We start from the raw sequence: 14,713 nt of genomic DNA, 5'->3' as shown, positions 1-14,713 counted from the left end.
CAGGGTATGATGGACCCCCGAACTGCTCATCGGGGCCAACGAGGTGTCAGATCTGAGCGCATAATGACGGTTGTATTCATAGGCTCTGTACGGAGTACTTTACGCCTTGAAAGCATACTAGCTCGGACAGATGGAACTATTGTCAACCGTTCCGCCCTAGCCACATTGCTGTGGCCTATTACTCCTAAGATGATGTACGTCTTTGCCGACAGCCACCCGTAGATTGCACGTGAAGACCGGGGCGATGTGGATTGTGACTTAATCGGCCCCAGGGCGTGTGGGCTGACCAGTGGAAAGGGCATGGTGAAGTGCAATCTCGCATAGAACCTTGGAAGGATGTCTGTCATCATGGGGTGGCAAGTCCGTCATAGGCGTATCTAGGTTTTCTTTTACTTTTTTCTTTTTCTTTTTCTTTTTCTTGCTTTCGTTTTTCTTCTTTTTCTTTCGATGCCTAGGACACGCTGTACATAGCGCTGATTGTTGTGCCGGGGGTGGATCAAGAAAACAAACTGGATTTTGAGAGGGGGTGGGTGGTAGTGGCCACCGGCACTAATTGTGATTCAACAGGCAGCTTCTGCACGTTCCAATCTGGCAGTCCTGGCACACACGGGAAAATGGGAAAAGAAACTTTACTAGGTTCTTGCGACGACCTGGACATGACAAACTTTCCAATGGGATCTCGGTACAGGGTACGAAGCATATACAAGGGAAGTATGTACGTGTGTGTACATGCATATACTCCGTACATACTATATGCCCTTTGGGAATGGGCAGGCGTGCTGGCCAAGAGGGAGAGGCCGATGGTCTCGATCGAGCATCCAAACAGAGCAGAAGCCCCGACTCCATAGATCTTCTGGTGCCTACGAGGCCTCGAGTCATGTGGTGGCATTTTGGCCCGGCAGACTGGATCTCGTGAGATGATTAAAGGGAAAATCCCCATGGCGACAAGGGGGGCCGGCGCACAACGGGCCACGATAGCAAGCCGGACCGTTCCCAGACCCACACCCGATAGACCGCTTCGATCGGCGAGGAGGGCAAAGCAATATACAGGGGAGAGAGAACACGCAATAAAAGTGATGAGGATCAACAATATGAGAAAACAACGGTGACCTGATTCCTTTTGACAACCTCCTAGGGTATCGTTGTGTCACAGCCATCTCGAATCAGGTAAGGGAGGAGAGGAGAAAAGTTCAGTGAGAAAGAACAGCAATCAGAAGGAATGGAAGCGGAGCAGACAACACATAGCGGCCAGCAGCGGGCCAGCAGTGCACGATTACCCTTTACAACGATATGCGCCAGGTGCTGTTGGCCATAAGGACGATCCTACGACCGACCCGCAAGATTGGCGCGTCCTCTTTCCTGCCGAGATTTCCAGCTGAAAGTGGGCTGGCCGTTATTTTACCTGCTCCACGCTATCTTGGGCAATGGGCCCGAAAAAAGGGAGTCCCCGTCGACCCACTTCTTGCAAGATACTGGGTTTTCTCGCAAATCCCGAGCTACCGGAGAATTCCCGCTTTGCTCCGTACACTATGGGAGCGAGGGCCCGATGGGAGAGAGGGCCCGATGGAAGGCTAGAGTTTGCTGTGACCCAATTGACCCAATTGCTTAGTAGGTGCCCTAGAAGTGGGCTGGTGAACAGTGGCAGAGAGCAGTGGCAAAGCCGAAGTGGCAGGGCAGAGCGAAACTTTGAAGCTAAAAACTCGCAGTCCATGTATCGTTCGTTGGATGTTCAGGACGATCTATGCTGAATCGTGTATGGCAGACATTGTTTGGTTATGTCTTCATTTTCTTCTTCAACCCCTGAGCCGTCGAATCCTTCACAATGAAAATCGAAGATGAAGATCCACTTGAGCATCGTTGAGCTTAACGTCCCTCCCAATCCCATTATTTCCCGAATGAACCCACCAGGAAGTCCCCCTCCCCAGTAACTCTGCAGCTCCAGATCGACGCGGAAGAAGTGAGACGGAGATAAACAGCCCGGAAACCGAACTTTTTTGCACCCGGTGCATTACTAGCCACGCGATGGAATAAATTAAATGCTCTAATTGTGATCCTCCGACGGTGGGGACAGTGTGGATGCGACTATTGCTCCAGGTTTTCTACGGAGTTTTCTAGGGCCTTTTTCTCAGACTATCAACATCCTCAATCGCGAAGACAGACGCCATCATCAATACGATGCATTTGATGGTGCCCTTTGTTTCTATTTTGAATATTTGGTTCGCTTTTTGCTAATATGCCAGGCAATGCCGGTGCCGATCCTGCACACCCACAACTCGCCAGTATCCACGGCCTTGGGGCGATTTCCAGCCATCCCAACATAATGGAATCGGTGGATTCAGGACTTACTGACATTAGCTCCAAGGCGATTTGCTTCTCCTTTTTATTCGGGAATTATTCATACATCTATCGGTGTCTGCTACTCTTGCTTGTCGACATGATTCAAGTTATACGGCCCCCTGTTTGACCCTTTCAACGGGAAGGAAGACTTGTTGGGACAAGCCATCAGCACGCTTGCGCAACCTTCCTCGGTCCGGCGGAACAACAACACAAGACATGGCAAATCAGGATGGGAAGAGAACCACTGTGGCGATGGCTGATCAGGTCCCGCACGAGCCCCGGAAAGAGCGGCCTCGCTGATGACCTCCTGGAGTGGAAACTCCCTCCGTCCTCGACATGTCGACGTCCATATCAAAATTATGGATGCAATTCAAAGCAAATGCCGATGTCTCTGTATTGATTTAGGCTAGTGGGCTTGTTTTGCAGTGGTCTCGACTAGTATATGACAGGCGGTTTGGTCCTAACGAATGGTAACAGGAGGCTTGCCCTTTTTTTTAGGTTAATCATAGCGCCATCAATCCGGCCGAAACTATTCCGAGGAGACATGTTACATAGCAGGGCTTCGACTTTACTTCCCCTCACAAGACCTGTACATCGGGATCCTTCCGCCTCTCTTTATGTACCTTTTGTAGGTCTGTCATCCAGCTTTTGCGAGCGGAATCATGCATCACAAATCCTGGAAAGTGGAGAGATCAGCACCGAAGTTCAAAAGCTGCTCTTGGGATGAGAACTCTGGACTGGTACAAAGGCTAATATCTGTTTGGAGGCCGTCTTTCCTTAGAGGCCTTGTCCAAAGAAAGTTGCGCTACCGGGGAAGACTTCCAATTCGTAACATTCTCCGGGTGCAGGTGCATCTGAAAGACTGAATGTCCAGTTTGATCCAACAGTCCAGCTTGACGGAGCAGCATGATGCAACCAAGGATCCAGAAGGTGGCAGTATGTATCGTAATACTAGGTTTAAGCCATCCTCTGTTCTGTTCTGGCCTTTTGCCTTGCTCTTTTGAAGGCAAGGATGTATTTCAAATCCAGACTTCTTGAATGTACACGTCGAAAAGGCAACCTTTGTGTTGTCTACTGTCAACAGTGGAGTTGAGCATCCCAGTCATTCTGCATTATGCTATAAGCCCTGGATGCAGATCTCCCCAATGAATTTTTTGGGCGCTGGGACTCAGATTGTCATTCTGTGCGGGCGTGTATGTCATGTTAAGAATGGCTATATGCAAGCTGCAGGTGCAAGTTCCCATTTGCGTGTTTGACAGCTGCTCGTGCATGGGTATCGGCATTAGCAGCCAATCTAGACCGCTTTTGAGACCTCGGCCGTTTCCATAATCATAAGTCCCAAAAGGCTAGACTCTGAAATACATCCTAGAAAAGCAAAATACCGGGGGAAACATGGCTGAAAATGAGGGGCTGACGAAAAAGCAAAGAGAGAAACGGGATCCTAAAAAATCGAATTTGTGTGACAGCTGCACTGCCTGCAAATCGGAAACCGCCCAGCAACATCCAAATTCCAAATTCCGGGATTTGTCATGAACAAAGCGATTTGTGCTACTTTGCCCCGGGGTGTCGATCGATATTATGCATGCATTCATGGGGTAATGGGCGGATTCGACAGTGTCCTATATGTGCGTCCAGAGGTGCTTCCTGTTCAATATCGTGGCGCCCGCTGAGGCTGTAGTAGGTAGTACTGGGACAGCAGGTAGTATAGAATGCCTCCCACCACCTATACCCTCTGAACCCAACTCCTATCATGGGTCCTCATGGTTCCCAGTTCCTTCTCGAGTTCGTCGCTAAAAATGGCAACGAAATAACCACCAATAACACCCCCCAACGGTTTGTATCCACCCGAGTTCCCCGTCCCGGATCCAGGGACGAGGGTTGGCTGCACGAGAACCCCGAAAGCCCTTCAAGGAACCGCATTCCAAAAAAAGAAAAGAACGGGAAAGAAAAAGCAAAAATTGCACAAATTGGCAAAAAGGAACCGGTCTAGTTCGATCAGAGCCACATCCACATCGCATCCTGTACGGAGTAGTCCGGATTCTTTCTGCGCTGGACACGCCAAAGCCCCCGGCCCCGAGCCCCCTTCTTTCATCCTTCCCGGCGCCACAAGGGCCCCCGAGCCCCCGAGTACCCCAAGTCCCCGCTAAGAGGGGTCTCGCAGCAAAAGCACGTATCGCGGCAACCGTCTCGATGCATGGAGTTTGCAAAGAACCCCATGGGAACCGCAATTGACCAATGGTAGAGGCAAACGCGCATGGCCAGTCGCTTCAAAAGGAAGGAGACGAGGCGAACTAGCGGCCACCCGCGAAATGAGAAATGAGACAGATCCGTGCGATCGACACCAACAACAGAACAGCCGAAGGATCGGCAATCTTCAATCAAATCAACCAGCGCGACTATCGACCACGGACACATGGCCTGGGCCCCGCTGATCCACGGTACTCGCCATGTCAGCCTCTATGACAGCAAAACGGCTGTCGCTTGACTGGTGCTCTAGTGGGTTTGTGGGTTCCGTTGGAAATTATCCACCGGCCCATACAGATCATGACCCAAAAGGAACGCTTCTCTCCTCTTTTTTGGCATCCGATGAGGGAGTTTGTACTCGATCCTATTTCGTCCAAGAGGCGGGACTTCGTACCCCATCGACCAGCCTCTAATTCCGTGGAAAGGCCAAAGGATAGGAAATGGCAAGCTACGGGCTCCACACTGGTCAACCATACAATCACATCTTGAGGTGATGAACCCCGTAATTTGATCCCCGATGCCGCTCGTTCGCGTTTCCATGTTATTTTGTATTTGGCATTTCTCCTTCTCTTGCTTAGGAATTTCTTTTTCGGGCGCGGGTGGAGTTGTTTCCAGAATTGTTTACACGTATTCATTGAATTACAATTTTTTTTTTGACAGGAGCTAATACAATTCCTCTACGAACGAGACCAACCATACCGGTCCCGACCTGCTGGCTCCGGGATGGCTCCTACGTAGTCCATCCCACGGTGGCTGGCGATGTGGATGCAGATTGGAATCATTTAGTGCGAACAGCAGTGGCACCGAGCGAACAAAATACTCCTTCCTAATTTTCCAACCAAACCAGTAGCGTTACGCCCCTCCGGGGGTTAGGGGTTGGCAGAGCGAAATATTTCGGGCGGCAGTCAAGCCGGTTTCGCCTCGCTCTCGGCCCTTCGCATCCGATTGTTCGTACTTTCGTGCGGTCGATGAGTCGACAGCAATGAATACTCTTTCTGCTCATTCCCCAGGAGAGATCTAGCAGCCAAGAAAAGTGGCAATGGGTCTGTCCCAACGTGTTCGAGCGGAAGGGATGCGGCCTCTGTATTCATGACTTCTGGGAGTCCCATATTCATTAGTCATGTGTCACCGAGGCCTCTGGGCGAATATTCACCTCAGCACCCGTTGCTATCCACTGCCAACCGGGGTTCACTCCATAACGAAGCTAACAGGGAGTTGGTACATTGCATTGAACAGCGTGCCATGTATGTATACCAGGCTGGGCTTGTCAGAGCAAACCCCGATCCTGGGATCATTATGATAGGTTGTGCTGTCACTACACAGCCAAGCCCTGGTACTTTGTACTTTGGGCCTCCGGCCCACACAGGGACGTAAAACCGGGAGGTTGGGGGTGAACGAGGCCCGGACGTCAAACAAGAACCGGAGGGCCGCCCTTGGACGGGCGCGTCCCTTTGGGTCGCGTGCAGATTGCATATGCATGTTGCCGTATAGAGAGCCGTGCGATCGAATCCATCCGCGATATGACATCTCATTCTGGACTGTCGTTGATCGCGGGGGAGGTGGCCCGTAAGAGCCTGCCGTGTCGTGGGCCCTGTTTCGCTGCAGGAATCATATGATTTCACCCTTTTAAGCTTTGTACACAAGGACTGTTTGACCTATCGGTCTTTTGTTATCTTGGTTTTGGCTTGCCATGTATCTCTTAGTGGGAACAGGGGTGTTTATGACAGCGGATGTATGCTCGATCTGGACTGGCTTGCGTAGTCGTTTGAGTTTGAGACGTAGGCCACCGGTCTAGATGCAAACCTTGCTAGCCCCATGTTTTCAGCCCATGGCTAGCTTCCAAACCCCTTTGCTGTATTGGAGTTTCTCCCCTATGGGTCCCTATGCGTGTTAACGCAAGCCACTTTTGAGGTAGCAAGAGACTGACAGTGATTGCTCTAGTTGTCTCAAAATATTGCTTTTCAGTAGAGTAAATTTCGGGCTCAACTGACGAATTGTAAGCCCTTTTGAGGGCTCTGGGCTTGAAACTTATCTCTCGAGTTATTCTACGTTATACGTTGTTACTGCTTAATAGTATAGCCTTGATTGTACACAGAATCATGGTTATACGCACCAATATCAAGTTTCCTCTGTCTGCTTTTTAGGAGTAACATATTACTCGATCAGGGGGAATCTACCTATACGTAGTGGTAGGGAAGGAGAGCAAAGGGCGTTCGTCGTTTAACGTCTTAGGCTATAAAAGGCGGTCAGTATCTATCGATAGTCGTTCATCACCGCCTTGATTCTGCCGGCAAATTAGAGAATTAGAACTATCACAACAAGTGAAGTGAATGAATCTACTTCTTTCACAACGCTGTTTTCACTCGATTTGTCTACCCATCTGTTCACTTTTGTATCATTTCCAAGTCACGCAAAATGTCTTCCCAGCTTATCACACTGGAGGAGATCCCTACTTTGTCCTCCCTGTATCGGCGGGGCCAGCTGGATGCTGGGGAATCTCATCGGATTCCATCACAAACTCTCAACGATGTCATTGCCTGCATCCGTCAGGACATAACTACACTGCAGGTTGATTGCATTGTAAATGCTGCCAACCAGTTTCTGTTAGGCGGTGGTGGTGTCGACGGTGCAATTCACAGAGCAGCCGGACCAGAACTTGCGCAAGAGTGCCTTTTTCTGGATGGCTGTGCAGTCGGGGAAGCCAAAATCACCTCGGCTTACAACCTTCCCTGCGAAAAGGTCATCCATACCGTTGGTCCAATGTATGGGCTAGAGCGTCAACATGAATCTGACAGCCCCGAGCAATTGCTCCGTTCTTGCTATCGACGGAGCCTAGAGCTTGCAGTTGCAAACGAGATGAGGAGTATCGCCTTCGCAGCTATCAGCACTGGAGTTTATGCTTGGCCTAGTCAGGACGCTGCAAATTCTGCCACTGATGAAGTGCGGAAGTTCTTAGAAAGGCCAGAAAACGTGGATAAGCTGGACCGAATCATCTTCTGCAATTTTGAAAGAAGGGACATGGTTGCTTATAAAGTTGCACTGCCGTGAGCTATCATTCATTCATATTATCTTTGATAGTGTCATCTGCTAATCAGTCATAGTGAGGTCTTTCCTCCCACTACAGAGGACCTGACTGCGAGAGATCCATCTCTGACGAACAAGTGCATGTGGCCAGGTTGTCTTTCCGGCAATGACTTCATGGGTGATAAGAAGAAACGCCGTCCTTTCGATGCGTGATATGAGACCAACAATTTACCAAAATTAAGTTATGAGAAGCATGAATTACGACTGAATGAAACAAGAGGAGTTCATGGGCTTTGAGGTTATAGTCCATTTGCAGGGCGGTGAATCCGACCTGCCCGTCGTGGGCACTATTATGGGAAACAAACACTGCAAACTGCCCCCTTACGATCAATTATCCAGGCAATTATCGATTATTGCTTGCTCGCGTTAGCTTTACGTATCATTCTCAATCTACGATATTAATTCTCTCTCACTCCACCTTTACGGTTCAAAATGGTCTTATAGTACAAGACTCAACCAACTCAATCGCTCTCAGCCGGTCAAACACTTATATGGTATTAGTCTCAGTTAGACTGACTTCTCAAACATGTCAAAACCCAACCTCACATCACAAACCTCAACCCTCCGCGCCCTCAACCCTAGAGAAGCGAAAGCACTCGCTAGCGGCAAGAAACACCCTTCAATACCAAATTTGACACCTATTCTACCAAGTCCATCATCGGAGCCCGCAGGCCCCAGCTTCGCTCCCAAACCACGCTTCCGCTCCTTCTTCTCCAACCTCCGCCAGCGATATGCAGCACTCCCACGGCCTGTCCGATTGGCCTGTCGCAGCGCACGTGTACTTGCACCAATGATTCCTATTTGCATGTTCTTTTCACAGCATGTCATGCAAATAATGTGGGTCAAGGGCCCATCAATGACACCCTACTTGAACGAAGATTACGACCAGATGCACACAAAATATGACATGGTACTGGTGAACATGTGGCCATTCGGGCAGCTCTGGCCCTGGGCCAGTCCGCGCAGGTTAGAAAGGGGGATGGTGGTGACATTTCGGTATAGAATTTCTCTTCTTGACGCCAGCTTGGCGTGGGCACTCGAGACCGAACAGGCCTAATAATTGACAATGCCTGTTTTCTAGGTCACCCGCAAATTCATCCCACACTGCTATCAAGCGCGTTATTGGCCTCCCCGGCGATCGTATCTCCACCCGCGAGCCCTGCCTGAAACCTACTCAGATCGTTCCGTTCAACCATGTGTGGCTGGAGGGTGATGCCGAGAACCCTAACCGATCTCTCGATAGCAATACATATGGACCAGTCAGTATCAGCTTGATCACAGGGCGAGTGTTTGCTGTTCTTGGGCCACGGAGGCGATGGTTGAATTGGGAAGATTGGGAGGCAGGAAAGGTGGGAAGTGACGCGCCGAATGACACGTTCAAGGATGAGTATCGAAAGGAGGTGCGCGGCCGGGTTGTTAAGCAAGCAGTGCAGATTGAGCGGCCAGCAGACTTTTGAGTCAGTTCTCTAATACACATAAACTTGTGTCGATGTCATCAGGATGACATCTAAAAACTGTATACTAGAATTGATAGATGGGACATTGAGACATCATTGTATCATTGCCTCCATCCACGTCATTGTACATATGTATAAAGAATAACAATCAAAAAAACCCGTCCGAAAAGAAGGCTGGAGAATGCAAATCCAAAATCACCCCGAATGCTATATGCGTGTTCGTGCTCGGGAAACAAACAACAAAGAGTGACAATCAAAAACATAAACGAAATGGGTATTATAACGAGACAATCCGAATATCCTCCGGCTTCTCTTCCTGCAGGCGATCAATTTCTGAGGAAATGCTCATAACCCAACGATCCTTCTCAACTCTGCTGCGAGCTTTAAAAACGATCGTTCGACCATGTTTTCCCAGCGTTGAGACATGTCGCAAGGTCCGCTTGGCTTTTCCTTTAGCACCATGTTCCTGTGCACGGAAAAAACTTTTCTTCAGAGGCTGCCAAATAACGAATGTAATAGCCGTGTCTTCATCACGGCTGGTAAATGTATCCGATGAGAGGTAGACGCGTGGGAGGGCGTGTACACCAGGATTATTACTGTCGAATGTCTGGTTGGCATACAGCAGGTCAGCTTCAGTGACGAGTCCAGAGTAGATGTAGCAGTCGCGCAAGTCAATGGTAGCGTCGTGGTCTTGGTGGATATGCGGAATTTCAACGCCATTCCGGTTGCGAAGTGTACTGCTGAAAACAAGCAGTTTGCCGGCAGTAAGAATGACATGGCTCCGGCTGAACGTGGCATGGCGGCGGGGTTTGCGATATAGTTGACCAGACATCTTGATTGTGCGGCAGCCAGATAGGGCGCACATATTGTGCAAGTGTGGAGAGGCTTCTGCCTTCTTCACTTCCCATTTCTTCGCAAACTGGCCCATTATCGATTCCATTTCTTCATCAATATCCAATATCTTGAGGTTCCGCTGCCGCATGGCCTGAAGCTCGGCTGCATCATCGGCATTGCGTGCTCTCCAGTATTTGACCAGGGCACCCAGTCGCTTCACCCATTCATTTCGAGTGGCAACATCATATGCTTGTAACCGAATCACAAGCCCATTATCTAGGTCCATTTCAAATGTCCGGTCGTCATCAAACTGCTTGGTTGCGCCATCATCTTCTCGAGTGTCTGGCGGATCAGTATGAAAATTCACAGCAGGGCCTTCCTGGATATTAGGGTCGGCAGGGCTACTTCCGCGCTGAAGATTGCGTACTTCTTGTACTCGAGACAAGTCGATATAGCCATCCGCCTGGCCCATGTTATGTGCATTCCTCTGTAGCTGAGCATATGCCTCTTCATCGTGGCGTTGTACGAATTCGGGATTTCCGCTGGATAGCCATGAAATATCTCCGTTGTCAATTGGATACGGGTCAACATCCCAGGACGTCGGCATTTCTTCCATGATCTCGCGAGAGGACGGGATATTCGAGTCATCATCTATATGAGTGAGCTTCGGCGGCGCGGGCGGGTACGCCTTTGCTGGCCTGCAAAATAGCAGGAAATGATCCTGGGTGAAAAAGTAAAGCTGCTTAAAGAACATCCTGTTCATGCGCTGGTGCATGCCTTTCCGTGACGTGAGTCGAATTAGAAATCCCTCTACTGGTGGAGGTTCTTCCTCCTTCGCATCAGGATGTTTGACAGTGGTCGGGTAATGATGCCGGGGCCGTAGCTCAAGCTCATGAGAGGACTGCATGGCAATTGTTCCATACATATTCTCTTCGTTGGACCCGTATACCCATTCAAGGCGATCAAATCGCTTCCAGGCAAGACCCATCCTCTCCGTCTTGGACCAGACTTTCAGCACCTCAGACCACTCGGGGCGGCCTTCGAGCATCTCCATACAGCCACGAATTATGGCCGAGGCAGCAAACTGTTCATCGATTATAGCCCGGTTCAATATAGTAGTGTCTCGAGTATCATCGTTCTTTACTCTATTTTGGGTTTCAAGTCGGTCAAAGGGATGCTTGAAAATGAGCGATACCCCAAGGTCAGGAACATTGATCGGCAACTTGGTCGGGCGTCGCCATCCTAACACCTGTCGAATAAACGTGTACCATTCAGCGGCATGAGCAGTCGACTTTGGGCGGATAATATAGATTTTAGTGCCATGTCTGCGAGGATGCCAGATCACAATGGTCTTATCCAATGAAGAATACAGGTTGACTCGGGTGTTCCTGTGATTCAATCGCACCTCGTAGTAGGGAGCCGACTTGTTGTTTGGACTGTGGGCATCAGGGATGACACGCGTGCGATACATTTGCAAAGCAAAAGGTGTGTGCTCCGCTGAGCTTTTTCGGCATACAACTAGGAACTCTCGCCATTTATCCACATTCCGAGTTTCCATCCGAAGACTGTCATTTTCAGTATAATCATGCGGCAGCCTCTCTTGCATAGTCTCTTCAACAAGAACGAGCATCTTTTCGGCTTTGACGATGTCCCCATCTTGCACTTTTCGCCGACGCGGACGGTTCGCTGAAATGGTATCTTGTGTTTTCGATATTTTTGCGCGTAACCTCTGTTGTTTGTCCATGACATTGTCATCCAGGTTGAACTTTGCAATCTTCTGATTTAATCGTCGCGGGATGTGCCCATTGCGACCCAACTCCTCTTGTTGAATAATATCTTCTTCATTCTGAGGTTCATGAGGCTCCAGCGTAAGATGAGATATGCCAGAAGCCTTGCTTTTTAGCTTTTGCTGGCTTTTTGATTTTCCCCGAATCAGATGAGTGGTAGAATCTGCCTCACTTGGAACTGTAGACATATTTGAGATCAATGGGCTCCCACCATCGTGTCCTGTTATGTTCAACTGCTGCGAGCCTTGCGATTGTGGTCGCTGTTCAGCAGTCAACTTCGAAGGCTGAAGCGTGGAAGTTGATTGGACTGAATTTCCAGTGCTAATCATGTCTTCTCTGGCGGTCACAAATGATGATGATGCATTTCCGTCGCCAATCGTGCTGTTATGCCAGCCTGAACTCGTAGCTGTTCCTGGCCGGGGTGTTTCGTCTGAATCTTCTTTGGAAGATGTTTCAATAGCCTCCGTCTCCTCTGTGGGATGTGATAGTGTTCGAAGTTCTCCTGAAGGCTCTTCTGGAAATTCTTGTTCGGTCTCGAGATCTTCAGGCCCCTCGTTGGTGTTGGTGAGAGCCAGGGCAACTTCTTGCTCCAAATCAGACGTATGGACGCTGGTGTGAGAATCACGTTGCTGACTATAATGGGATGCGACAGGGTCTACAGAGAAGGAAAGTGTTTGTGATGTGTAGTTCCTAAAACGTAATCGTGATCGATACCAAGACTTGCGGTGGCCGTGAACCCAACCCTCCGGAATCGGTCCGATGAAGAAACGCCGACTTGTCATATGAAGATGGTGAGCGGACGCATGGCGCTATTCAAGAAGAAAAGATAAGTAAGTGCTGATAGTAATACTTTCATTTTGGTTCAGCAAAGTTCCAACCTACCAGCTTCTGGTCCGTATAGGATCCTAGCTGTAGCCCATGGTAGTGCTCATGCTGCGAATGGCGCAGAGCTTCTGACCGCGGCCAGCTATTGGCCTGGTCCGAGGTGCTCATAGCACTCTTTATATTACCCGCTGGGGGTTTTTGAAGGGAGCAAAGGTGAGCGCATCAAGGGTGAAGTTTCACGTAGTAGGGAATATCATTGAGACATGAGTGAGCTGAATAGTGCGATCGATCGGGGATCACGGTGCAACGTGATGTCGATGACGTAAAATACAAACTATGCAAACCTCACATTGTCAACAATGCAATTGTTTGCAGTGTTTGGCTAAATGTGCCCCGCCAAAGCCCCCGATTGGCTTGCGTGGCAGACAGCGGTGAAGGGGGGGACGGGACAGCTGTTGATAGCAAATCCCCGGCCTTCCTGGTACCTTTTAACGCCTCACCCTTTTTACCTTTCATCTACTCGCATTCGCTCTCGTCACAATGGCTGAACCTGCTTCTACTGGAACTACCCGTCGGACTGAGGTCCACGCTGAAGGTACCTGGTTTGGTACTATGCAACGGTCCTTTGAGGAGGTCCCAATCGACGCTGAGAATGGCATCTCTACCGTCGAGTTTCTCGAGGCCGCCCAGGCCCTGACAACCATGTTCGGTATGTACTGCTGTCTAACAACATGGCAAATTTTTGGATCTAAGGCATGATATACATAGACGCGCTGCAGTCGGTGGCTTTCAAGTTCGTTAAGGATGATTTGATCAACAACATCACCGTGCGTCCTGCCCTGTCCCCTGGTTTAACCTAGTGGAAGTATAGAGTGGTGCTAATAAGCCTCTCAGAAAATCCAAAAGAGATATGATGCTGCTCCTGCTGAGTCTCAGACTCTCCAGGCTCTTGTGTCGAATGAATTGAAGACCGGAAAGCACACCGCCTCAGAAGGCCTTCTTTGGCTGGTCCGGTAAGTTTGTCGCCTTGCCTTTTTCTAAATCCCTGCCGGACTTAGGCCTGGATATCAGCATGACCGCCTTTTTGGGTCATTGTCAATCCCATCTGATGCAAAATAGTGGTCTCGAATTCACCGTCAAGGCCCTTCGCCTCACACTCGATAAACCTTCCGTCGAAATCTCCAAGACTTTCAGCGAGGCTTACGCCGAGACTCTCCAGAAGGTTCACAACTGGATCGCTGGTAAGGGTATTGCTCAAGCTATCAAATCTGGGGCGCCCTATCGGGAAGTCTTTTACGGCAAGCTGGGCGGGGACCCCGACGCGATCAACGCGGCTATGCGGAAGGAAGTTGTCGCGCTGGAGAAGGTAGTGGAAATTCTACAGACCTTCCAGGCAGACAAGAAGAACCAGTGGTAGCCAATGCATCATGGCAGGTTTTTTGGATTAGCAGGAATGCCCTGGTATTAGTTTGGCATGTACATATTGTATCTCTCTGCGAGCATATCTGTTTCATGTTTGATCGATTCTGCTTTATTTTACTGTAAGGAAAATAAATCTCAGTTTTAATTTCGCTCAGGACTTGATTGAGCTCCCGATCTTGGTGGAAAAACGGCTCTGGTAGACGTAGAGAAGTACATACCAACATGGATTGCGCACACTTGCCGAAAGCGCGATCCCACGATTATGTTGTTGGTATTCTTTGGATCTGGATTTTAGACAACGAGATAGTACAAGAAAGGACACCAAGGCAGGTAATGAAACAAAAATCATACGAATAACTGTGAGTGAGGCTAGCCAAAATTTTTAGAAAAAAAAAGAAAGATCTCAGGTTATTTTTAGGAATAGCCGAACGCGGGGGTCGAACCCGCAACCTTGAGATTAAGAGTCTCACGCTCTACCGATTGAGCTAGCCCGGCAGGGCTGGTTGAATGGGCAATAGAAAATATGTATCATGAAGGAAGTTCCTTTTTCTCAGGTATCTCTCGTATTTCTGTCAAAGACCCCTGCCGGTTAGGTTATTCTTCGTGCTAGACTATTTTCTTAATTACTTAATATTATGTATTATATATATTGGCCCAGTTATTTTCTCCTACACATTGGCTTAGTACACTCTCATTCAGTCAATGGTTGTCTAGCATTGAGGT

General features: G+C 49.2%; 4 protein-coding genes across 4 annotated transcripts; 3 read left to right on the top strand and 1 right to left on the bottom strand.

The window, feature by feature from the left end:
• Positions 1-6,996: 6,996 nt before the first annotated feature.
• On the top strand, positions 6,997-7,629 carry N7462_002109 (macro domain-containing protein; the record flags this gene model as incomplete). Its single annotated transcript, XM_057073835.1, has 1 exon — positions 6,997-7,629. One exon carries the CDS (start codon positions 6,997-6,999, stop codon positions 7,627-7,629), a length of 633 nt encoding a protein of 210 aa, XP_056937476.1.
• Positions 7,630-8,191: 562 nt separating this feature from the next.
• Positions 8,192-9,122, top strand: N7462_002108 (putative mitochondrial inner membrane protease subunit Imp2; the record flags this gene model as incomplete). The annotated part of the gene is made up of 2 exons (XM_057073834.1): positions 8,192-8,661; positions 8,747-9,122. 2 exons carry the CDS (start codon positions 8,192-8,194, stop codon positions 9,120-9,122), a joined length of 846 nt encoding a protein of 281 aa, XP_056937475.1.
• Positions 9,123-9,399: 277 nt separating this feature from the next.
• N7462_002107 (sporulation-specific 71 family protein) lies at positions 9,400-12,525 on the bottom strand (the record flags this gene model as incomplete). Its single annotated transcript, XM_057073833.1, has 1 exon — positions 9,400-12,525. One exon carries the CDS (start codon positions 12,523-12,525, stop codon positions 9,400-9,402), a length of 3,126 nt encoding a protein of 1,041 aa, XP_056937474.1.
• A 583-nt stretch (positions 12,526-13,108) lies between these two features.
• On the top strand, positions 13,109-13,985 carry N7462_002106 (GLTP domain-containing protein; the record flags this gene model as incomplete). The annotated part of the gene is made up of 4 exons (XM_057073832.1): positions 13,109-13,277; positions 13,337-13,395; positions 13,463-13,581; positions 13,688-13,985. The coding sequence occupies 4 exons, from the start codon at positions 13,109-13,111 to the stop codon at positions 13,983-13,985; spliced, it is 645 nt and encodes a 214-aa protein (XP_056937473.1).
• Between the last annotated feature and the right edge of the window lie 728 nt (positions 13,986-14,713).

This window comes from Penicillium macrosclerotiorum (assembly GCF_028827735.1).
Source record: "Penicillium macrosclerotiorum strain IBT 26536 chromosome Unknown utg000002l_segment0_segment0, whole genome shotgun sequence".
NCBI lineage: Eukaryota > Fungi > Ascomycota > Eurotiomycetes > Eurotiales > Aspergillaceae > Penicillium > Penicillium macrosclerotiorum.
Note: the sequence above shows the minus strand (reverse complement) of the source record. Positions and strands in the feature narration are given on the sequence as shown.